Here is a 26,174-nt window from a genome sequence, read left to right as displayed (position 1 = left end):
TACCCGGTAAGAGCAGAATACACATACTTTCCAAAACTCTACAGAACATGTACAGATATAGGCAATATCCTGGGCCATTAAAAAGAAAAATGTTTAATAGAAATGAAATAAAGTGTGTTCTCTGACCACAACCAAATCAAACTGAAAACGAGTTACAGAAAGTTACAGTAAAATCTCCAAAGACTTAGAAGTTAAATAACACATTTCTAAATAATCTATTAAGGAAGAAGTCTCAAAAGAAATAACAAAAATACACTGAACAAAATGAAATGAAAATATGACAAATCAAAATTTGGCGCACGCAGCTAAAACAGTGCTGAGATAAAAAATTATACCACTAAAGCCTTACATTCGAAAGCAGGAAAACTTTCAAGTCAATAATCCAGCTTCAATCTCAAAAAATTAGAAAAAGAAGAACAAAATGAAGCCCAGATAAGCAGAAAGAAGGACACTAAACCCCATTCGTGATATAATTCAATGAGAAAACTAAGAATAGAGAATTTTCTCAACTTGATAAAGAACAGTTATAAAAAGCATAGGGTCAACATCACATTTAGTAGTCAAAGACTGCACGCTTTCCCCCTAAGAGTGAGAACAAGGCAGAGATAACGATGTCTATTCTTACCACTCTTATTCAACATAGCAATCTTAAAGACATTATGCTAAGTGAAGTAAGCCAGATACAGAAAAATAAACAGTGAATGAATCCAGTATATTTACCTGGAGTAGTCAAATTCAGAGAGACAGAAAGTAGAACAGTGGTGAATAGAGCTTCGGGGGACGAAGGAATGGGGAGTGAGTGTGCAAAGGGTAGCCTCAGTTGGGAAGATAAGACAGTTCTGGAGATAAATGGTGGTGAGCGTTGCACAACACTGTGAGTATGTTAGTATATTAAATGTTACAAAACTCTATATGTACTTAAAATTGTTGTAATGGTAAATTTATGTTATATACTAAACAACAACAACAAAAAGAAAAAGAAAAGAAAGAAGTAACCAAATTTTATTATAGCTAAAAAAAAAAAAAAATTCACTCTTAATGAAACCCTTTCCCCAAAGAAAACTCCAGGTTCAGAATACTTCAGTGGTAGAGGGGGCATAGCTCTGTAGTAGAGAAATTGACTGCACAATGCTTCAGTGGTGAATTCTACTAAATATTTAAGGAAGAACTAATATCAATTCACTTCAATCTCTTCTAGAAAATACTGGACACAGTTGAACTCACTGCATAAGTATTACCATGATATCAACCAACTGAAACATTACATCTACATATATCATTGAAACACATAGGTGCAAAAATCCTTCAAATGCTAGTGAACCAAATCCAGGAATATGAAAAATATAATCTAATGTGAACAATGGGGTTCACCCTAGGAATTCAAGGTTACTTGAATATTCAAAACTCAATGTAATTGACAGTATTAATTGAATAAAAAAGAAACACCATGTGACTATCTCAATACCTAAAGAACATCTGACAAAGTCAACAATGATCACTATCAATAAAAAACAAACAAACAAACAAAAAGTCTTTCAGCAGACTAGAGAACTTTTTGAAATGGATAAAGGGCAGCTTTAGAATCCTACAATTAGGGGCGGCCCAGTGGCTCAGTTGGTTAGAGCGCAGTGCTCATAACACCAATGTCGCCGTTTCGATTCCCACATGGGCTAGTGAGCCGCTACCACCACAACTAGATTGAAAACAACGACTTGACTTGGAGCTGATGGGTCCTGGAAAAACACACTGTTCCCCAATGATAAATTAAAAAAATAAATATAAAATAAAACAAAAGCAGAGAAATACTATCACTTTAATGGATCAGAGATTCAATAATATAAGATGTAAATCCTTCCCAGATCATTCTAAAGACTGAAGGCTATCTCAACCAGAATTCCAAGCAAAATTCTTGAAGAAATTGATTCGAAATTCTAAAAATTATATGGAAATGACAAAGCATGTACAATAATCAAAATAGTTTTCAAATAAAAACATATTTGGAGAATTAAATCCTCTTTATTTCATAACTTTCCACAAAGCTACATAATCAAGAAGGTGCATTACAGACACACATAACCATTAAACAGAATAGAGTCCAAGTACAGAACTACTGATATTTGGTCAATTTGTTTTTGACAAAGATGCCAAGGCAGTTCAATGGAAAAATAATAACCCTTCCAATAAATGGTGTCAATATAATTAGACATAGATGTGGAAAATATGAAACACAACCTTATTTCACAGCATATAAAAAATTCACTGGCAGTGAATCATAGGCCTACATTAAAAATTCTTCAAAACACACAGGAGGAAATTTTAGTGACCTTGGATTAGGCAAAAATTTCTTTAAAAGGACACAAAATCCATGAAATATACAAAAAATCAACAATAAATTAAAAAAAAAATTCTGTTCTTCCAAGACACTGTTAAGAAAATAAGAGCAAGCACCAGACAGGCAGAACACTTAGCAAAATATTTTATCTAATAATAGTCCTGTATTGAGATTATATAAAGAAATCTTTCAACTCAATATAACTATTTAAAAAAAGAAACACTATCTTAAAAAAGGGGCTAAAGTTTTGAACAGACTTCAAGAAACAAAATGTGCATGGCCAAACAGTACTTGAAAAGATAATCAACTTCATTAGTCCTCAGGAAAATACAAAAAAAATCCAGTAAGATAAAGACACCCACTAGACTCTTAAAAAAAACACAAAGTTACGGCCACCATGTGAGCACACAGTGAGAAGCTGGCAGCCTGCAACCCAGAAGTGGGTCTCCACCAGACATCTCCCAGAGTCTGCTGGGGCCATGATACTGGACTTCCAGCCTCTACACTGTGAGAAATAAAAATTTGTTTATTTAAAAAAAAAAAAAAACCACCATAGAGACCTCCAGTCCCACACGTAGGTGAGGACGTACAGCAACCATAACTATCAGACACCGCTAACGGGCATGCAACGTGGCACAACCACTTTGGAAACATCGGGCAGGTTCCTATAAGGTGACCATAAGAACAACAATACCATACCTCTGAATATTTACACAAGAGTAATGAAAACAAATGTCTGAACAAAACTTGTACTTAAATGGACACTGCAGCGCTATTCTCAGCAGCACAAATAAGGAAAATACCTATTGTCTATCACCTGGTACATGGATGACAAATTGTGGTTTACGCATTCAAAGAAATACTACCTACGAATAAAAAGAACAGTGAGATACACAAAAGCACGCATGAACCTGAAAAGCTAAGTGAAACAAAGAAATAGAAAAAAACTCCGTGCTCATGGATTGGAAGAATCAACAGAGTTAAAATGGCCATATTACCCAAAGAAATATACAGATTTAATGCAATCTCCATCAAAATACCAATGGCATTTTTTAAAAAAGAAATAGAACAAAAAAAACATGAGATTTGACTGAAACCACAAAAGACCCTGGTTAACCAAAGCAATGCTGAGAAAAAAGAACAAAGGCGGAGGGATCACATTCCCTGACTTCAAATTATTCTACAAATAGGAAATTATCAAAACACGTGGAATTGGCAGAAAAACAGACACACAGACCAATGGAACAGAAATCACAACCCACAAATAAACCCACATATATATGGGCAAATAATTTTCAACAAAGGAGCCAAAAACATTCAATGGAGGAAAGAAAGCTTCTTCAATAAATAGTGCTGGGAAAATTGGAAAGACATGTTGTGGGGACAGAGCCCCAAAAAGCAGTTTCCAGGCTCTCAGCCTCGCATAGAAAGGTGCTGGCTCAGGTAGTAAATGGCCATCGACTGATCAAATGGCCATCAGCTGTGGCTAGTTGGCCGTCAGCTGTAACCAGTGAGCCATTGGCCACTAATATAACTGCCGTGGCTACGCTAGCAGAAAATGGGGGCTAGCAAGAAGATGGTGGCTGAGCCTGCAAGTGGAGCAGTGAGGGTTGCGAACAGTGTGGCTCCTGGTTCCTGTGGCTCCAATCCGGCCGCCAGGGAGAGTATAGTAATACGACTCCCCTATCTATGGCTCCGTGGGTGTTCCTTTTTGGCCTCACCATGTCCTGCGTTCTTATGTGGGGAGCGGGACCAGAGACCCCGCATGATACCCTGCATGACACATGTGTAAAAGAATGTAACTAGATTATTATTTGTCGCCATACACCAATATTCACTCAAAAGGGATCAACGACATAAACATAAGACCTGAAACAATAAAGTCCATACAAGAAAACATTGCTCTTAGAGAGGATTTTATTAATTTTATCTCAAAAGCAAAGGAAGTAAAAGCAAAAATAAATGAATGGGACCTTATCCAACTAAAAACATTTTGCACAACAAAAGAAATCATCAACAAAACAAAGAGCAACCAACGGAATGGGAGAAAATGTTTGTAAACAACAACTCTGATAAGGGGCCAATATACAAAATATATAAAGAACTCATATAACTCAACAACAACAAAAAAACAACAAACAATTCAATTAAAAGATGGACAGAAGATCTGAACAGAAGCCTCCCAAGACAGACAGAGGGCCTACAGATGTGTAAAAAGATGCTCAAGGTCACTAGCTATTAGGGAAATACAAATCAAAACCACAGTGAGATACCACCTCACACCAGAGAGAATGGCTATTATCAATAAGACAAGTAATAACAAGTGTTGGAGAGGTTGTGGGGGGAAAAGGAAGCCTCATACACTGCTGGCGAAAATGTAAACTCGTATAGCCAGTATGGAAAACAGTACAGACGTTCCTCAAAAATTAAGAATACAATTATCATGTGACCCAGCAATCTCTCTTCTGAGTATCTACCCAAAAAAGCTGAAAACATTTATCTGTAAAGATATATGTACCCTTATGTTCATTACACCATTATTCACAATGGCCAACACATGGAAACAACCAGTGGACTTCGACAGATGATTGGATAAAGAGGTAGTACCTATATGCAATGGATACTCGGCAATGACCAAAGATGAAATCTTTTTTGCCATTTGTGACAAAATAGATGGATTTTGAGATTATCATGCTAAGCGAAGTAAGTTACATGGAAAAAGACGAGAACCATATGATTTCACTCAGATGTGGGATATAAAACTGAAAGTAGAAAACAAACAACACAAACAAACAAACACTCATAGTCAACGGTATAGTGGTTACTGGAAGGAAAGAAAGGTTAGAAAAGGGTAAAGGGGAATCAAATATAAAGTGACTGAAGGAGATTTCACTGTGGGTGGTGAACACACAATGCAATATACCATATTTTGCCGTGTATAATATGTACCTACATTTTTGATCCAAACTTTTAGGGGGGAAAAAAAAATCTTGTTTTAATTTTTTAATTCAAATTTTTATTTGTTTACACTTACGTCCTTTTTGTTTTCTATTATACAGGTATTTTAGAATTTCTTTATTAACATATTATGGTACAAGAAATTTTATGTAACAAATAATTACAAAACACAAGAACAGATATAAGGTACAAGAAATTTTATGTACCACTAACAAATTTACGATATTTGTGCATCATACAACGCCAAAAACTCATCGTTGTTGCAATATCGTCGTAAGTGCAACAAAACCAAATACTGTATTCCAGGGTATTATTTGCATACGGGTATCGTTACTGATTTCTAGAGTTACGCTTTTAACTCATAAGCAAAAAAAAAAGAATGAAAAACTCTTATATACATACGGAATTAGTACTACCCATATATAATAAGCAACCTTATTTTTCTCTCACAAAATTGGGCAAAACATTGCACATTATACATGGCAAAATACGGTACCAATGATCAATTATAGACTTGTAAAACTGAAACTTATATAATTTTATTAACCAATGTCAACTCAATAAAATGAATAAAATTTTTTAAAAAGCTAAGGAATATAAGCAAGGAAAAAGGGTGAACACTGCATGATGTATATACAATTCTAGAAAAGCAAAACTATTTCAACAAAAACATCAGAGGATGATAGTGGCCAGGGAGAGGGATGGTAGGAGAAAAATTATGGCAAAGAGCTATAAGGAAAATTTTTGCGGTGACAGAAGTATTTTATGTCATTATTTAGGTGGTGGTGATCACCTAGACATTTTCAAAACTCATCAAATTATACACTGAAAATTACTGACTTTTACTTTTTGTTAATTACACGCCCCAACAAAGTTATTTGAATATTAAGGAGAGGAAAAAAACAGAATTGCATTCCAGAGGGAGTGAGATGGTCAGGTCTGCTCACCCACGGAGACGAGGTGGCTGTAGATCTCCAGCATCACGTCTCTGTAGAGGGCCCGCTGAGCAGGGCCCAGGTGCTGCCACTCCTCCTGGGTGAACTCCACAGTCACGTCCTTGAAGGACACTGGGGCCTGTAACAGCATATTTCTTACTCAATCACAAGGGTTCAGAAACAGGTGACATAGCAAATACCTTTGAAAACTAATTTGTATCAGATTTATGTTCAGAATTTAGAACAAAATTTCATAACGAATGCCTACTATGGCCCTGTCATTGCCTTACACCATGAGGGTACTCACATAATTGGTAAAAATATTAATCTCATGCCCTGGTGCATTCATTTCTAAATTATATACCACAGACTGTCAGTTAATGTACTAATGATAAGGTTTAGTGACTTGTGTTTGAGATAAGAGTTTTATAACTAGGCGTCCTGTCATCTTCCTGTGCCCTACACACACCCCCTTGGCGTTCTCTGCTAGGGTAACAGGGAACCAACGAGACACAGGTAAGCACTGGAGGTCGTACATATCATCAGAGTGGACTTTCAGACGCCATGCTATTTTACTTAGGAAAATAGAGAAGATCAATTTAAGGACCTCAACAGCATTATGCAAATTGGAATAAGTCAGACAAAAAAACCGTGTGCTCTCTCATATATGGGGAAAGTACGAAGAAAAAAAACAACAACCCGAAGCTCATACTGACAACAGATTGGTGGTTGCCAGAGGCGAAGGATGAGGGGAGGGAGAATTGGTGAAGTGTTTTTTGTTTTCTATTGTTTTTGTTTCTTGCTTAAATAAACTGAATTTAAAAGACAGGACAGCACTGACGTTTATTAAGAAAAAGGACTGGGGAGGAAAAGTTTGAAATTGATCTTTATAAGAAGAAGAACAAAATTTTGATCACTACATTTTGTACAGGTGTACCCAGAGAAGCCGCATGAGCAACTGGTTAAATGCTGATGACATTGTGAAATAAGGTAAAATATATATACAGATTCCCTGAGATCCAATGGATAGAATTACAATTTTTACCTTGATTCTGCTGTGAAAGCGCTACGCATAATAAATTACATAGGATATTCAGCACTTTATTACAAAATGGGCTCTGTGTTAGATGATTCTTGCCCAACTAGAGGCTAACGTAACTGTTCTGAGCATGCTGAAGGGAGACTAGGCTAAGCTATGACGGTCGCCAGGTTAGCTGTACTATTTCTGACTTATGGTATTTTCAACTTACAGTGGGTTTATCAGGACGTAACCCCGTAATAAAAAGACGATCATCTGCATATATGGGTCTCCGCCCCTGGTTCCTGCCACACAGCTCCTAAAACCCTTGTAAGTGCCTAAGTGATTAGAGGACTAGGAGCATCGTTTGTTTAATGAGGTGACTGTGGGTGGGCTCCAGGACGGGCACTGGTCACCAGAGAGACCAGGCCATAGAAAATTAATCAAACCCAAGGAGGGCGTCACGGGAACCTCACATTTATAGTCAATTGGCACAGGTGACAACTGGGACTTGCAGTTGGTACCTGCAGTGGGGTGGGAGCAGTCCTGTAGAACTGAGCCCTTTACCTGTGGGATCTGATGCTATCTCCAGGTAGATGGTGTCGGATGAATTAAATTGTAAAATGCTCGGCTGGTGTTGCAGACACTTGCTTGGTGGAGGAACACAACCCACACATTTGGTGACCAGAAGTGTCAGGAGTAACATATTCTGTGTCAGTAGTGAAGGAGACATACAGGAGGATGACAACTGGATTTCTCTAACTCAGCCGTACACAGAGATTAGAAGAAAAGCAAGGGAGTGGGTAGAGGTTCACGTTGAGACGGATGTTCTTCATTTACACTTAAGAGATCTACCAACAAAGAGAAGGAACTATTCACTGCAGTGTTGGTTACATGACTTTGGAACATAAAAGGGAGTTCTAAAATTGATGTATAGAGTCACTGCAATCACCCACAAAATCAGAGCACATTTTGAACATAGGAAGGTATATCCTAAAACTTTTAGGAAGAGGTAAAGGATTTACATTATCCGATACAATTCTGAAAACAGAACAAGGCTGGGAGATTCACAATACTGATTTCAAGACTCACTTTAAAGCAACAGTAATCAAGACAGTATAGTATTAGCAAAGAACTGACACACATCAACAGAAGAGAACACTGACTTGAGAAACATAGCCACAAATAATATAAAATCAAATCGTTCCCACAAGGGTGCTAAAGTAATTCAGAGGAGAAGGTATATTCTTTTCAACAAATATTGTTGGAATATCAAACATGCATAAGCAAAAATAAATAATCCTGATCTATACCTAGTACTGAATAAGTTAACTGAAAAGACTGCAATTATAAAACTTACAAACACAGCAGAGAAAACCTTTGTGATCTTGGTTTAGGAAGATTTCTTACATATGACCCAAAAAGCATAACTAATAAAAAAGATTTAAAATTTTCCAAACTTGATTGATTAAACACTTCTGCTTTTTGAAGGATTCATGGTGAGAGAAAAATATAGTACAGATCTATGATATTTTATACATGGATTTGGTACTCAAAATCTTTACACAACAATCCCCCACAAACAACAGGCAATTTTTATAAAAGAAAATACACGGCGGAAAACATTACACAAAGGAATAAAAACAAAAAAAAAGGTTGAAAGTGTCACATTCTTTTGATGAGGCTAATATAAGCATACCACCAAAATTGGATGGAAACACAGGAAAAGGAAATGATAGCCTCACCTAAATGTGATACAGGTATGTACTTCTTTATAAGCACAAGCAGAAAGATCCCAGCCAACTCATAAACAAGTAGGGTGTATACAGGAAATCAACAATGGATTAGTATTAGAAAATTCATTTTACCACTCACGATATTTACAGATTAAAGGAAATAAGCTATGCCTTTACGTCAACAGATGCAGAAAAAGTACTTAACATAATTCAAAGTACATTCATGACTAAAGTGAAATCTCTGCAAACAGGCAGTTAGAGGGAATGTACGTATCAAAGTTTAACTACCAAGAGCCCACAACAAACACCACAGCTAATGCTGAAACTGTGTATATTTTCCCTCAAGTCTGGCTTTATTTCTACTTCTCCAGGGTGGCCGGTTAGCTCAGTTGGTTAGAGCGTGGTGCTGATAGCACCAAGGTTGCCAGTTCGATCCCCGCGTGGGACACTGTGAGCTGTGCCCTCCTTAAAACAAACAAAGAAACAAACAAACAAAAAAACAATACACATCTACATCTCCTTTTGCATTGAATATATGCACCGTTATAAAACTCATAAATCAATCACAATACAAAGTGGGAAATGAACAAAGTGCTCACCTGAGATGTGTTCATTCTGCTGCTCTGGGGAGAGTATGGAGAACTGGGGAGGTTCGGCTGGGAGGCCAAGGAAGGACCGTGCAGGGGCGGCACCACCTGCCCACATGAGACACGTGGACTAAACCGCACAGCTTTGCATTGACTCAACCTCTCTCTGGTTAAAGAACAATGTAGTTAATTTCTGAATGATTCACATAAACAACTCAGTTACATTAAAGGACATACAGGATAAGGCATTGCTCTTTACTGAAATTAACATGAAATACTCAGGCTGCATCACTGAACTCATAATTAAGTGAAATAACAGAGGAAAACATACTAGTTTTATAAAGGCACTCATAATTAAAGTATTTAGGATTGAAATTATGTCTTCGTAAATTTATTTCAAAAATTTTCAGGAATATCAATCAGACAAAGCAAATATGGCAAAATTATAAGTTTTTTACATACAGGAAAGTGGTGTAGATAAATGCATATTGTGTGGTTTTCTAAATGCTTGAAAATTTTGCAATACAAAGTGAACAAAGAGGGAGGATAATAGGGATACTACACCTCCATGAGTGTACCTTTTAAATTCACAGCTGCTATGAGATTTGAAATTTCCGAGATAGCTCTTAGGAATAAGGCTGTCACGTGGGAATAAAATAACTAAAATTGGAGCACGGCAATACTAAAGAAAAAAGATTTTTCTCTTCTTCATCAAACTTTAGGTAGGATTCTCTAAGACTGCTTGTCAAATAGGACTATGAACTTTGGTCTGTAATGATTTGAACCAAATACAGTTTGTATCAGCTCAAGGACTCATCCCTAGGATGACATTAAGCCCCCTTAAAGTGCCTGCCCAAGAAAATCAAGGCAACCAAACAATTTTTTTGTTACAGCCAACACCTGAAGTCAGGGACTCTGTCTCCCAGTCTCTGTGAGAGGGTAGGAACCCAATTTCAATAAGTGTCTGTTAGCAAACCCAGATGGATTTCACAGGGAATGATTCCCCCTGCCTGCTTTTTGTGCTTTTCCACTTACCCTGGCTCTACTAAGCCCCAGCCCACCGTCCCTCTCTTTCCTCATTTTCCCTTTTAAACTCCCAGAAACCTCTGTATAAATCAAAATGGAGTTTTGTTCACGCTGGACTCTTTTCTCTATTGCAATTGTACATTACCAATTAAATCTGCTCTCCCCACTTTGTGTTCAGTTTTGTTTATCTTTGACAAATAAAAGGATAGTATCTATAAGTAGCAGGACTTACCTCAGGAAAGATAAAAAAGCAAATAACAGTTTTTAAATTACATAAGTTAATTATCAATATATATACAAACCAATATAAGAACATAGTTATCATGCAAGTGGTTCACAACCCAGAGATGATCCTATTTAAACCCAATGTGAGCACCTTCTTGTGTTATTAGCAAATTGGGCTGTGGTCATATTATAGGACCTTCTTTTTAGCAAATTACATCTATTGAGCATATTTTTGGTAAATATGCATCATTTATAACATCAATTATTTCTATGACTGATAGATTTTTAAATTGGACCTGACACACTGGAAGAAGAAAAAGAATGGAATCCTCCAGAAGTTAGTGCAATCTATGAGAACACAGCATAAAACTTTACTCCTGACATTTAAGTGAACTTGAATAAATGCCAGTTTTTGAAACACAAAGGTTCTTTGCCAAAATTCAGATTCTAATCTCAGAATATTTGGTCAATGTGTTTTCTCTCTTTGATATATGTTTTAACTTTTTAACCAAAAAGAGCCATTGAAAACATCATTAGAACACAAATAATGATTAGAGAAGCGCTGACAGACACAGCAGTGTCTCTCACACATTAATACATAGCTGTTGTTGGGGCGGCCAGGAAGGCCCAGTTGGTTACAGCGCGGGCTCTCAGCAGGAAGGTTGCGGTTCTATTCCCGCATGGGATAGTGGTCTGTGCCCTCCACAACTAGATTGAAGGAGAACAACTTGGAGCTGAAGGGCCTTGGAGAAACACACTGTTCCCCAATATTACCCAATAAAATTAAAAAAAAAAAATTCATGAATTCTTATTTAAAAAAATACACAGCTGTTGGTAAACCGTTGAATAATTTTACTATACAATACAGGTCCAGGAAGAAGGAAAAGCGAGAGGTAGAATTTATCTGAGCTGGTGTTAGATAAATTCTAACCTCGTTACCTCGTTAGGAAAACCAGGCAGGCTCTGGAACATACGAGGGCCATACCCAAAGCCCTCACATAAAATAAGTAACTTTAAAGATTTAAATATTTCTACAGTATTACTAGTTCTTCAAGGAAACACAGGTTTTTACAAATATAAATGTATAACTCTAACCCCCTTGGCACATTATAAAGAAATGCCCGCCCTCACCAAAAGTGCTTACGTCTTACATCAGGGCATGACACCTGATGTCATAATTTAGCCAGCCCAACAACACACAACCTGTAGGTGTCATGGAGGCTTGGCCTGCATACATTCAACCCAGCTATTGGCCAAGGACCCGCTTTGAATCTGAAACAGACCTGTCATTGCCTTCTCCCAAATAGCGCGCGTGCACACACACAGGAGCTTCCTCGTATTAAGTATCTTTTCAACAAATTTCCACTTATGTCTTAGTTCAGCAAGACTACTTCCCCCTTGAGCTCCAACTCTATGGAAATCAGAAAAATATCTGCAAAGCAAAGAGTCAGGGCACTGAGGGTTTAAAATGTGTATTTCTCTTTCTCAAGTATCACTGCTCTGAAATTCACAATGGCTGAAATCAGTTGCCTCCTATTATGTCAAGTTTTATAACACTTGTTTTTGGTGATGGCCAGAGTGGTACCAGTTACTCTCCATTGGCAGAAATCTCAGGTATTTTTTAAGGCTGCATTTTTAAAAACTCTGATAAAATTCATATACCATAAAGAATTTAACCACCAAAATTTACAGATGATTATGTACAGTGCAAAAGACACTTTCAAAAAGACTCTTTACCAATATGAAAAAGACCGTATCAGGTACTCTTAACTAATCTGTTTGTGGTAATGTTTAATGGAGATGACTCTTGGATTCATGTTTCCCATTTAAAGAACGCTGTTGCATCTAGCTGGACTGCCCGACCAAAAAGGACTTGAAATTTAAGTTACTAGGAAGTAAAACAGACGACATCTGTTATGGACAGCTAACCCGTAAGCAGGGCCTGGTTGGCATTCCACCCCCATAGGAGAGGCCTCACCTTACCTTGACCTATAGCTTAACAACAGGTCACCCCCTGTGCCTTGAGCTCCCAATGTCCCCTGTTCCACCCAGTTCCATTTTAGAAAATTACCCTGAACTACGGGTGAATATCCTTCGTGTTATTCATCACGATCTCTACGGTCTAGCATTCTTTCCAGACTACTCCCATTACTGTTCCTGGGTTGCTGACTCCACCAGAGAATTAACATTGCCAGGGGAGGTTCCATGCAGTACCCCCGAAGCATCACGTAGCCTCTGGAGGAATGCCCAGATTTTCCCTTAAATACGCCAAGCAGGTATGAGAATGTTAAGGCAGGTTTTGGAGATGTTCACCCTCTGCGTTCTCAGACCACCAGCACTCTGATAATAAACACTTATTCTATGATCCAACCCATGTTGGTCTACTGGCTGGGTGACAGGCACCATGAGCCCCAGACTCAGTTCGCCTCTGGTTTCAGTTCGCCTCTGTCCCACAGCAGGACAGCCTAGGATTCCTCCGTAAGTCTTTTGCTTGCAGAGGATCTCGGGGACTGCCCGGGATTGGGCGGCTTCCTTGGCACTTAACTGACCTGTGGAAGCAGCTGCGGAGTGATTGTGCTTGCTGAGGTGGGGATTCCACCAAGACCTCCCCATCTCAGATGCCCTTCTGTTCACTAGGGATAGAATAAGCATATGCTCTGTTCTCCTGCCTCTAATTACTGGTTCAGAAAGTGGGATGGCCCTGGTATGCACAGCTGGAGGATTTTGCACTCACCGTCTGTGGCTCCTCCTTGAGGGCCATCTGAGGATCTCACTGACCCATTGGTGCCAACAGGTGAGACTGCAATATCTAGCAATGCATAATACCCCCACCATTAAGGGGCTCTGGTTGCAAGCTTGCTCTCGTTCTGGAAGTGCACTTGTGGTTGGCAAGACTGTTCCCCCGGAAGCGGGGCGCATCTGCCACACTGTAAAAGCCAACTCTGGGTTTGGCCTTTTGGTATCTCATGGTCTTAAGGCCACATCTATTTTCTGGTTTTGGCCCACTTGCCAATTGTCTGATGGTTGATGATGAGACAAATAAAGAGTTAAAAGAATGGGGCTTGTGAGGTAGCAGGATGAGACAAGTAAAGAGTTAACAGGAGTGAGGTTGTGAGCTAGCAGGAACGAGCTTAAATATTAGCTTCTTGATTCTTAATCCCCTGGCTAGCCTGCACTTGCAAGCTGTCAAGCAACCTACATCCATCAAAGGTGGGAATCGAACAGTTCCCAGTCGGAACAGCAACCCACTGCTAGCTAACAAACACCCATCATAGATGGGAACAGAACAGTTCCCAAACACAACGGCAACTCCCTGCAAGCTAAAATCCGTCAGAGATGGGAAGAGGATAGTTCCCAGAAGACAACTGTAAGGGCAGCTCCCTTGCAAGCTGACAAGCACCCTACATCCTGCAAAGAAAAATATAAAAGCCCAGCTAAACAGAAACCCACCACACACCTGTCCCTATTGGACTGCCCTGGCAAACTCCTTTGGCCTGTATTTCTCTTCAAAACACAAACCTGTGTCAGCCGTCTTCTCCAGACACAGCCACCGGCTCTCTCAATCTGCCTGACTTTCAATGAAATTTTCTTGTTTGGTCTGATTTCTGTATCTCATGTTCAGATCCAAATCTGTTTTTTCTGGTTTTTGTCTGTTTGATCCATGGAAAACTTGGGTCTGTGTGTGTGTTTAAGTCTCTGTTAAATGTGGTCGCATCTGTTCTAGCTTAATAATGGGATGTAAGGTTTCGATCCTAACCAGGAGTCCTTTGGGCAAAATATTAGGCCACTGGCAAGATTATGGCTATGAGCCGTTGACCAAAAAGAAGTTAATGTTCTATTACAGTACTGTTTGGCCAATGTATATGTTAGATTCTGGCAAGCACTGAGTGCTCAATAGTTCCTTGAATTATTACACTATTTTGCAACTGGAATTGTTCTGTTAGAGGTCTGACAAATAGGATGAAATTCAGTATGTATAAGCCTGTATTACAGACTTTGAAAAGAAGGGAACTAAACTGATAGTTCAGAGAAAAGGGGAATCCACCCATCTCCTAATTCACTTATAACCAGGAACGCTTAAGGCTGTGGTAACAAGAAAAAAGGCATTTTAAAAAAAACAAGCTGCTAATGTCACAAGCCAGACCCTCACCCCTTGCTCCACCCTCTTTGAAGTTGTTGGGCCAACTGTAAGATCTTAGGAACTCTCGGCAATTGTTAACCGTTCTGTTTATAAGTATATGATCTCTGATATCTGTGTTTCTCCAGGTTTTATATAGAATATAATGTTTGTGCCTCTGGATGGCAGTACCAAATTATAAAATTTGATTGGATTAAAAAAGAAAGATTAAGCTCTGATATAAAATTTAAATAATAAAAAACTTAACCCAACTACTTGTCAGGATCATATGATCTAAGAAAATATTTCATACTAAGTCGGTTTAACTTTTGGTTACGTACACATTTTTTTAGGGTCATTAACATTAAATATGGTATCTGTTGTTTTACCTGGGTTTACAAAAATAAATTCACGTTACCTCTGTTTCAAAATTTGTCAAGAAAATAGCTTGAGTAATAATTAACTTCTACATCTCATGGTGTTAAGAACTAATGAAATGTTAACTGAAATAAGGTTGTAGATGAATCTTTTCAGCAATAATTATATCGTGTGGATGCTTGGACATGGTTTCTCAGAATTTATTGGTAACTTAAGGTTTTAATTTTACTAAATTGTGTTCAATGATAAAACATTATTGAATATCTAGGTATTTCAAAATAACGAAATGCTGAAATGTTAATGATTAGATAACTCTGAGTTCATCTATTTTTAACTTCTTATCACAGGAAACCTAAAGAATGGATTAGTACCTGTCAATAAATATATCTTGTACTTTATTACAAAAGCCTATGCTTTTGAAGGTTGCAAAATATGTTCCTAAATCTGCCAGTGGAAATTCTAATTGCTTGCTTTCAGTTGTCAGTATAAATTAAGGTTCTGAAGGTTATGGATTATGATTAATATGAAAGGACATGATGAATGTCTTCAGGGAAGGTATAAGGCAAGGGGACACATTTTTGAAGGAACTGAAGGAAAGTAGTTTGTCCTACGGATACTTATTTCTGAATGAGTGAAAAGAGACAAACTAAGAGGGACTGGGAGGGGTGTAGGAGGTTTGTGAAGGAAAATCTTGATGGAATTTCATATGGTTAATCTAAATGTGATTAAGTAAATTTAAATATCAAAAGTAAGCTGCTACAAAATTAGAGATAAGTTTTCTCACTCTGCTAAATAAGACAAAGTTTGTTGGACTATTGGTCTGCTACTGATATTATGTTTTATATTGATTAATTAGGACTTTGGTTACTCAAAAAAACTAAATATATAAACTAAGTTTTGCTAATGATTATGCAAACTTCTGTATTTTAGGAGGTTAGGTGCCCTCCTCAATGTCAGAGTACAGGCCACTACACGGAAGCTTAGCCTATTGTTTTCCCTAACCTGTCAGTATATTATAACAGCTCTAGCTCACTGTTACATCCCTGATAGAGAGTCTCAGAGCCTAAAAGAAGGCCAGGTAATTTGTTTAAATGTCTTTAACAACCAAGATAGGAAAAAAGAAGGAAAGGAACAGTGAGACTGGAGACGAGGCCAGAGACAGGCTAGATTTTGGGCTGCAGTTAATAAATAGACCAAAGCAAGGGCCACCTCAGGGCCACCCCAGCAGCCCCAAAAGAGGAAACGCCAGATAAAGAAGCCTGCTTTGGATGTGGAACCCCAGATCACTGCAATAAGGAATGTCCCAATCGTTCAAACCAGCCATGCCCCCTTGCAAACTAACAGGGCATTGGAGGAGGGCCTGTCCCGTTCTGCAGGGAGCAGGGCCCAACTCCTTCCCTACAAATGGCTATGACTGAGACAGGTCTGAGGGTCACAGGAGCCTCCCAGGAAAAAGCAGCTATTCTCATGATAGGGGAGAACTGCAGGCGACCCTTGATGTGGTGGGTTAGCCTGTTAATTTCCTGAGTGATATGGGAGCCATTTATTCTGTCTTGACCGCTCACTCTGGACCTGTTTCCTCTGAAACCTGCCTGGTTGTGTGGATAAATAAAGCCCGTAAATTTGGGCTCAGACTCAAGCCTGTTCCTTACCACTGACCTGTAGTTTAGAGGAATTGTAAAATGAGCAAATCAGACTCTAAAAGAACTCTGGAAGTTTTGTCAGGAGGCTTCTAAGCCCTGGCTCTAATTGCTGCCCATGGCTTTGGGTCTAACCACAATTCTGTTATTTCCTATGTTGTTAACTGGGAGAGGTTCCGCCGGCACTTAGGAATTATGGGAGAATGGATCCAACCCAAGGCCAACTCCTTTACATATTGTTGCCTCGGAAAGCCGGTGTACTATTAGAAGCCTAGAGTGGGAGGAGTCTCTAACAGACCAGTTAGTTCCTAAATGGAAGGGACCCTTTGCACTTTCTGAACTGTTATCAGGCTTCAGAGAGTCAATGGCTGGGTCTGTTGCCGTGCAGCAGCCTACCGGTCTGTCCCCTCGTACCTACCCCTAAAAAGAAAGGAGAGTCTGTGAGACTAATCCTATCACGGACATTTCTTCACCTTTGTGCCATCTCCCTGTTCGGCCCCAAAGGATGGCTGGTCAGCCAATGATGGGTAAGATTCCCCACGGGGCAAACTACCCAAGTCAGGCGCAGTCGGGTGGGGACCATCTGGAGACCTCAAAGGGTCGATAGAGGTGGGCACAACCCCCCACGATCCCCCGTCTAAGGAGAGCTTCTGCCTTTATGACTGCATTCTTTCCCACAACCTGCAGGGGAAGTGACTCAACATTGTGCTCTCCAGCTATTCCTGCATAAAGGTTTAGTCCCTTGAGAGGCACATATCACCATAACAAAGACATCCTGGGGACCTCGGGCTCCGGCTGCCTGGGCGCAAGGGTGATTGGCTTAAATCAGTTTCCTAGTATGATGCATGAGATTCACAGATCTTGAGATTAACAAATTTCCTCACCTAACTAATAAAAGCTATGCATTGGCCCTATTCAGGCTCTCAGTCCTCTGAGGCTGGGAGACTCTTGGCCCTACTTGCACGACATTCTTGAGTGCTGTTGTCTTTCTTAACCCTGTGCCGCCCTTCGCGCTCCCCACAAGCTCTTGTCGTGCAGGACGCGACATGGGTCCACTTCATTTAAGTCTCCTTCCCCCAGAAGGAAGACTGTCACTCTGTTCCTGTAAGTCAATTGAAGACCTCCTGTTCCAACAAACTACTGGAGTTGCTCAGTACTGCCTCCCTACTTGTGCCCCATCTGGGATAACCATTGAATGCCTTTTGGCTCTCCTCTTTCATGGGCTCCTCTAGAGAAAATAAGAAACCAGTATCTTTGTAAAATTTTTCTGATATGCTAGGTGCAAAAACTCTCTGACTGCTGGATATGCCATAAACAGTGCCCTCCCCGCTATGATACATTAGCAAGAAATTCTAGGGCCCATAGGCAGGGATGATGCCCACTCAAAACAGGAAGCAGCCATGAACAGTCAATGTCCCCTACCCTTGCAATCATACTAATTTTACAGAAATATAATGAATAAAAGACAGGGGTAATTGCAGCAGGGCCTGGTGGTTGGCATCCCCATAGTACAGCCCTTTCCACCTCCCCGGCCTCACCTTTTCTTGCCCTATAAGTTAACAATAGATCATCTCCCTGCGGCTTGAGCTCCAAATGTCCCCTCTTCCACCCAGTTCCCTCTTTTAGAAAATTATCCTGAAACTTATGATTAATACCCATAGGCTTATTAATCACAATCTCTATGGAACAGCATTTTTTCCAGGATACTTTCATCATCATTCTTTGTTTCTGACTCCACCAGAGAATCACATTGCCAGAAGGAAGGCTCCATGCAGACCCCTGGAACCTTCATGTAGCCTCTGCAGGACCAACCAGATTTTCCCTTCAATATCCCAAACTGGTATGAGAATGTTAAGGCAGTTTTTGGAGGTGTTAAACCTCTCCCTTCTCAGACCGCCTGTGCTATGATAATAAACGCTTATTCTATGACCCATCTCCTGTGTCAGTCTATTGGCTGAATGGTGCAGTCAGCAGGACTCTCAGACTCGGTTGGCCTCTGGTTTCAATACAAGACCTGGACCAGTTCTCTATAATCAAGACATTTCCTTCTTTCCTTACTTTAGTCCCTTCCTATCTCACAAATAATAGGAGAGCCCAAGCATTCACTATAATGTTATTGTTTTCTTTCCCCCTTAATTTCTACCTGTAAATATAACTGAACATGGGCATCATCATGAAACTGACATCGCACGTCAAAACATCAAACAGGTTACATACATAGTCAATGCCCAGCAATGGTACGAGATTTGGAGGAATACTTTTTCCTTCGGCAGGTATTGCAATAAATAAACACATAATTAGGAACTTCTCAAAAACCTTAGGGGAATTGCCGGAGCTACCACTAAAGTACTAGCCAACAAGGAAAACTCTATAAATTCCTTGCATGACTTATATTAGACAGCAGAATGGCTCTTGACCATCTAGCTAAACAGGGTAGGGGTTGCTCTAGTGTTAATACCACCTGTTATACTTGGATAAAACACCTCTGATGAAATAGAGATGGAACTAGATAAAATAAGGGCACAAGCCAAGTGATTTAGTGCCCACTGACACCTCATGGTTCTTTAATATCTTCACCTGACTGCCCCCAAGTATTGCCTCCTGGTTCAGGTGTATTCTTCAAGTTGCACTTATCATTTTGCTTGTGATTATATGAATTTTTGCTGTTCTAAGACTTTGTTTTGCATAGGTCAATATTATGAAGACACCACTTTGACAATGGTGGCTCAACAATTTGAGATGATTACTAAGGCCTCTGAGACTTCATAGGAAAAATCTCAAGAAACTACAGATGTTTGACCTTAAACAAATATAATGGTAAAGACGTCCTATGTTCGGGCACAACTGTTCAAGTGTGGCATATATATACATATATACATATACATCTGTATATATGTGTGTGTATATATATATGTGTGTGTGTATATATATATATATGTGTGTATATATATATATATATATATATATATATATATATTCCCCTTTCTCTCTCTCCTCTTTTCTTTCTTCTTTCCCTTGCTCTACTTTTCCAACTTCTATTTTTCTGTATTGATTTTTTTTTTGGTGTTGCTATTTTTTGTTTTGTTTTTTGTATTTTTGATATTTGTGTGTGTGTTGAGTGTTGTTTGTTGGTTGTTTTTATGTGTGAGTGTATTTGTTTTATGTTGTTGTTGTCGTTATTGTGCTTGTTGGTTTGTTTTGTTCTGAAATCTCCCTGCATAAGGTTCCAGTGCAAGAGGCACAACAAATCTACACACCCAGAGGCAAACTCCAGAACAAACCACAGCATTGACCTACAAGTGACGCATCCAAAGGAAATTCTCTACGGGCACGAGAGCCTCATCTGAGGGGTCAACCCTCACACAGCAGCTTATACACCATGGGCATAGCCAATTCTCACAGCTAGTCAGCCTGGGAGTGAATCCCACCCACTGAAAGCCAAAAGCAAATAAAGCTCAACTTCAACAGGAGAATACACACAACACAAGGGACACCTCTGGAACATACGCACAGGAGAATAGGGAAGTGGTGCAACTCAAATATAAAGGACACATACTACATAAGACCACCGAGCAAAGATTGAGAGACACAGGGGATCAAACACAGAGAGACAGCCAGAATGAGGAAACAAACAAACATGTCCCAAATGAAACAACAGAAGAAACCTGCAAAACTGGAACAAAATTAAACACAAGTAACCAACCTATCAGAGACAGAGCTTAGAACACTGATTATAAGAATGTTTAAGGAAATTAGTGAGAACAAAAGAAGGATGTAGAAATCATAAAAAATAACCAGTCAGAATTAAAGAATACAATAACTGAAACAAAGAACAGACCTGAAGAAATTACTAGCAGATTAGATGAAGGAGAGGACTGAATCAGCAATTTAGAAGACAAGAAAACAGAAATCACCAATCGGAAGAACAAAAAGAAAAAAGAATAAAAAACAATGAAAATAGTTTAACAGACCTGTGGGATAACATCAAGCACAACAACATGCGCATCATAGGAATACCAGAAGGTGAAGAGAGGGAGCAAGGGATCAAGAACATATTTGAAACAATAATGACTGAAAACTTTCCTAACCTGGTGAAGGAAATTGACATACAAACCCAGGAAGCGCAGAGAGTTCCAACAAAGATGAACTGAACCCAAACAGGCCCACACCTAGACAGATTACAGTTAAAATAGGAAGGTTAAAGGCAAAGAGAGAACCCTAAAATCAGCAAGAGATAGATAGCGAGTTACTTAAAGGGTACTCCCATAAGACTATCAGCTGACTTTTCTACCGAAACTTTGGAGGCCAGAAGAGAATGGCAGAAGATATTCAAAGTGATAAAAAACAAAGGTCTACAACCTAGATTCCTTTACCAGGCAAGGCTATTATTTAAAATTGAAGGATAGGTAAAGAGTTTCCCAGAAAATAAGCTAAAGGAATCCATTACCACCAAGGCAACTTTACAGGAAATGTTCAAAGGGCTTCTCTAAGCAGAAGAAAAGTGAAAACAATCAAACTAATGAAGACCAGAAATTATGTACCTATTAATAATCCCTTTAAATGTAAATGGATTAAATGCTCCAATCAAAAGATATAGGGTGGCTGAGTGGATACGAAAACAAGACCCACGCATATGCTGTATACAAGAGACTCACCTCAGATGAAAAGACGCACACAGGCTGAAAGTAAAGGAATGGAGTAAGGTATTTCAGGAAAATGGAAATAAGAAAATCTGGCATAGCAATACTTATATTGGACAAAATAGACTTTAAAATGAAGAATATAATGAAAGACAAAAAAGGGCACTACATAATAATAAAGGGATCGATTGAACAAAAGGACACAACCTTGGTAAACATCTAAGCATACAACATAGGAGCACCTAACTATATAAAACAGATAGTGACAGACAAGAGATCAACAGTAACACTATCATAGTAGGGGACGTGAACACACTACTGACACCAAGGGACAGATTGTCCAGACAGAAAATGAATAAGGATGATTAAGTGGCCTTGAATGACACATTAGAGCAGTTTGATTTCATCGATATTTTTAGAGAACTTCGCCACAAAGCTGCAAAATATACATAGTTCTGGAGCACAAATGGAACATTTTCCAAGATAGACCACATGTTAGGCCACAAAACAAATCTCAATAAACTTAAGAAAACTGAAATCATATCAAGCATCTTCCCTGACCTCAGTGCTATGAAATTCGAAATCAATTACAAGAAAAAATCTGGAAAACATACAAATACATGGAGGCTGAATAACATGTTACGAAATAATAAATGGGTTAACAATGAGATCAAGGAAGAAATCAAAAGAAACCTCAAGACGGATGAAAATGAAAACACAACAACCCAAAATCTATGGGATGCAATGAAAGCAGTCCTAAGAGAGAAATTCATAGCAATGCAGCCTACCTAAAGAAACAAGAAAAATCTCAAATCAACAGTCTATCCTTACACCTATGGGAACTCGGAAAAGAACAGCAAAATAAGCCCAAAGGATACATAAGGAAGGAAATTTTAAATATCCGAGTGAAAATAAACAAAATTAAGACAAAAAAAACAATATGAAAGATTGTTTTTTTGAAGGGCTGGTTGTTTGAAAAGATAAACAAAATCGACCAACCTTTAGCGAGACTCATCAAAAAAAAAAAAAAAAGACAGGACCCAAATTAATAAAATCAGAAATGAAAGAGAAGCAGTGACAACAGACACCATACAAATGCAAAAAATTTTAAGAAAATACTACAACCAACTATACACCAATATATTAAACAATCTGGGACAAATGGATGTTTTTCTAGAAGCATACAACCTTCCAAGTCTAACTTAAGAAGAAATGAAAAATCTGAATAGAAAAATTACTACTGAGTCAGTAATCAACAATTTCCCAACAAACAAAGCCCTAGACCAGATGACTTTACAGGTGAATTTTATCAAACATTCAAAACAGAATTATCACCTATTCTCCTCAAACTATTCCAAAAAATCGAGAAGGAAGGAAGGCCCTCAAACGCTTTTTATGAGGCCACTATCACCCTGATCTGAAAATCAGACAAAAACATTACAAAAAAAGAAAACAAAAGGCCAATATCCCTAATGAACATAGATGCAAAAATCCTCAACAAAATGTAGCAAACAGAATTCAGCACTACATTAAAAAGATCATACACTATGATCAAGTGGGATTCATTCCTGGTATGCAAGGTTGGTTCGATATCCGCAAATCAATTAATGTGATACACTGCATTAACAAAATAAAATATAAAAATCATATGTTCATATCAATAGAGGCAGGAAAATCATTTGACAAAATCCAGCAGCAATTTATGATAAAAACTCTTAGCAAAGTGGGAATAGAGGGATCATATCTTCACATAAACGCCATATATGATAAACCTACAGCTAACATCATAGTCAATGGTAAAAGCTAAAACCATTCTTCTTAATCTTAAGATCAGGAAGAAAACAAGGTTGCCATTTTCTCCACTTTTATTCAACATAGTTCTGGAAGTTCTAGACAAAGCAATCAGATAAGAAAAAGAAATAAAAGGCATCCAAATTGGAAAGGAGGAAGTAAAATTTTCCTTTTATGCAGATGACATGATACTGTATATAGAGAACCCCAAAGAATCCTCCTAAAAACTATTAGAACTGATTAATGAATTTAGTAAAGTACATGAATATGCAGAAATCAGTTGCACTTGTATACATCAATCATAAACTATCAGAAGGAGAAATTCAGAAAACAGTCCCATTTAAAATTGCTTCAAAAACTATAAAATACTTAGGAATACATTTAACCAAAGAAGTAAAAGACTTGTATTCAGAAAATTATAAGACACTGAAAAGAGAAATTACAGAAAATACAAATAAATGGACACACATACCATGCTTATGAACAGGAAGAATTAATATAGTTAAAATGTCCATACCACCTAAAGCAATACATAGATTCAACACAATTCCTATCAAACTACCAATGACATTTTTCACAGAAGTAGGATATATAATCTTAAAATTTATATGGAACCACAAAAGACCCTGAATAGCCACGGCAATCTTGAGAAATAAGAACAAAGTGGGAGGTAGCACGGTACCTGACATCAAATCATACTAAAAGCCTATAGCAATCAAAACCGCATGGTACTGGCATAAAAACAGACACATAGATCAATGGAACACAATAGTGAGTCCAGAAATAAATCCATACATATATGGTCATTTAATTTACGACAATGGAAGCCAGAATTTACACTGGGGTAAACAGTCTATTCAATAAATAGTGCTGGGAAAACTGGACAGATACATGCAAAAAAAATGAAGCTGGACCACCTCCTTATGCCATATATGAGAATAAATTCAAAATGGATTAAAGACTTAAATGTAAGTTCTGAAACCCTGAAACTCCTAGAAGAAAATATAGGAAGTAAATTTACGACATTACCTTTAGTAATATTTTTACCAATCTATCCCCTCCTTCAAGGGAAGTAAGAGAAAAAATAAACATGTGGGATTACATCAAACTAAAGAGTTTTTTCACTGCAAAGGAAACCATCAATAAAACAAAAAGGCACCCTACTGAATGGGAGAGGATATTTGTCAATGGTACATCTGATAAGGGGTTAACATCCAAAATTTATAAAGAACTCATTTAACTCAACCCAAAAAAACAAACAACCTAATTAAAAAATGGGCAGAGAACATGAAGGGACCTTTTTCTAAAGAGGAAATACAGATGGCCAACAGATATATGAAAAAATGCTCAACCTCACTAATCATTAGAGAAATGCAAATAAAAACCACAATGAGATACCACCTCACTCTAGTCAGAATGGCTATCATCAATAAATCAACAAACAAGTGCTGGTGAGGATGTGGAGAAAAGGTAACCCTCATGCATACATTTTTTCGAATTAGCATTTTGGATTTGTCTGGATAGATACCTAAGTGACATTACCGCTTTAGGATGACAGAGTGCTTGGGATATTTAGACTAGTTGTGGGCCTAAGGTCAAAAGTAAATGGTTATAGGTGAACATGTAGTATACGGGATAGGGGTCTCTTTTTATTAGATTTATTATTTATATATATTAATTGTGGATGGACTGCTAGCAGGATTTCCCAAATCCATCCATTACCTTCATAAGATTTCTTTCATCTAGTCGATATACTATGAGGTCTCGACTGTACTACGCATTTTCTCCTGTACTGAGAAGGGTGGCTTTAGCTTGAAGTTATCACACATTTATCACATTTTACATTTTCTTCATTGTGTGAATTCTGTACTCTGTGAGATTCAATCTTTGACAGAAAGCTTTCATATTTTCACTACACAGTCAGTATTTTCCACAGTAGAAGTGCTCACCGTTGAGTTCATACAGAATATTTGCTACCATGTTTCCCCAAAAATAAGACCTAGCCAGACCATCAGCTCTAATGCATCCTTTGGAGTAAAAATTAATACAAGACCGGGTCTTATATTACATTATATAAGACCGGGTCTTATATTATTTTTTTGTTCCAAAAGACGCATTAGAGCTGATGATCCAGGTGGTCTTATTTTCAGGGAAACATGGTATATTCATTATGTTCACAATGTTTCTTTCCCCAGAGAATTTTCTGATGTCCACTAAACTTATCCTTAGTGGCTGAAACACTGTCTATATACATTTCAAGGGTTTCCTTCCAGTGTAAGTTCTGAAAGGACACAAACTGAATGTTTGTGTCCTCCCCGAATTCATCTGTTGAAATCTAATCCCAAAGGTGCTGGGATATGGAGGTGGAGGCCTTTGAAGGTGATGAAGTCATTAAGACAGAGCCCTTATTAAAGAGGCCCTGACGAGTTCCCTTTCCCCTTCATCTTTGTGAGGACACCAGAAGATGATGGCCATCTACGAACAAGGAACTGGATTCTCACCAGACACCAAATCTACCAGTGCCTTGATCTTGGACTCTCAACTTTCAAGAACTGAGAGAAATAAATGTTTGCTATTTAAGCAAATGAGTCTAATGGTATTTTTTTTTTATAATAGCCTGAACAGACTAATAGAGTTCTCTTCTATTTAGTCAGGACCTTCTCTAAGTTCTGCAATCTTTACCCTGACTTGTAAGTTTCCATACATTCATCTTTATGATTTCTCCCCTGTGAGTTCTCTGATGTTCTCAAAAGTGTCATTTCGGGCTGAAAGCATTCCAAATTTGTAAGGT

At 38.3% G+C, this 26,174-nt stretch overlaps 1 protein-coding gene across 1 annotated transcript in view; it reads right to left on the bottom strand.

Annotated features, from left to right (window-relative positions):
* LOC117031781 (zinc finger protein 37A-like) overlaps nt 1–26,174 on the bottom strand; it is a 49,143-nt gene that overhangs the window by 9,512 nt on the left and 13,457 nt on the right. Inside the window, exons 2-3 of the mRNA XM_033122478.1 lie at nt 9,579–9,732; nt 6,238–6,364 (exon numbers count right to left, since the gene is read on the bottom strand). Of these exons, the coding sequence (XP_032978369.1) occupies nt 6,238–6,364; nt 9,579–9,593 (142 nt within the window). The 5' untranslated portion in view covers nt 9,594–9,732. The remainder of the gene's footprint in view (nt 1–6,237; nt 6,365–9,578; nt 9,733–26,174) is intronic.

This window comes from Rhinolophus ferrumequinum, chromosome 12, assembly GCF_004115265.2.
Source record: "Rhinolophus ferrumequinum isolate MPI-CBG mRhiFer1 chromosome 12, mRhiFer1_v1.p, whole genome shotgun sequence".
Lineage (NCBI taxonomy): Eukaryota > Metazoa > Chordata > Mammalia > Chiroptera > Rhinolophidae > Rhinolophus > Rhinolophus ferrumequinum.
Note: the sequence above shows the minus strand (reverse complement) of the source record. Positions and strands in the feature narration are given on the sequence as shown.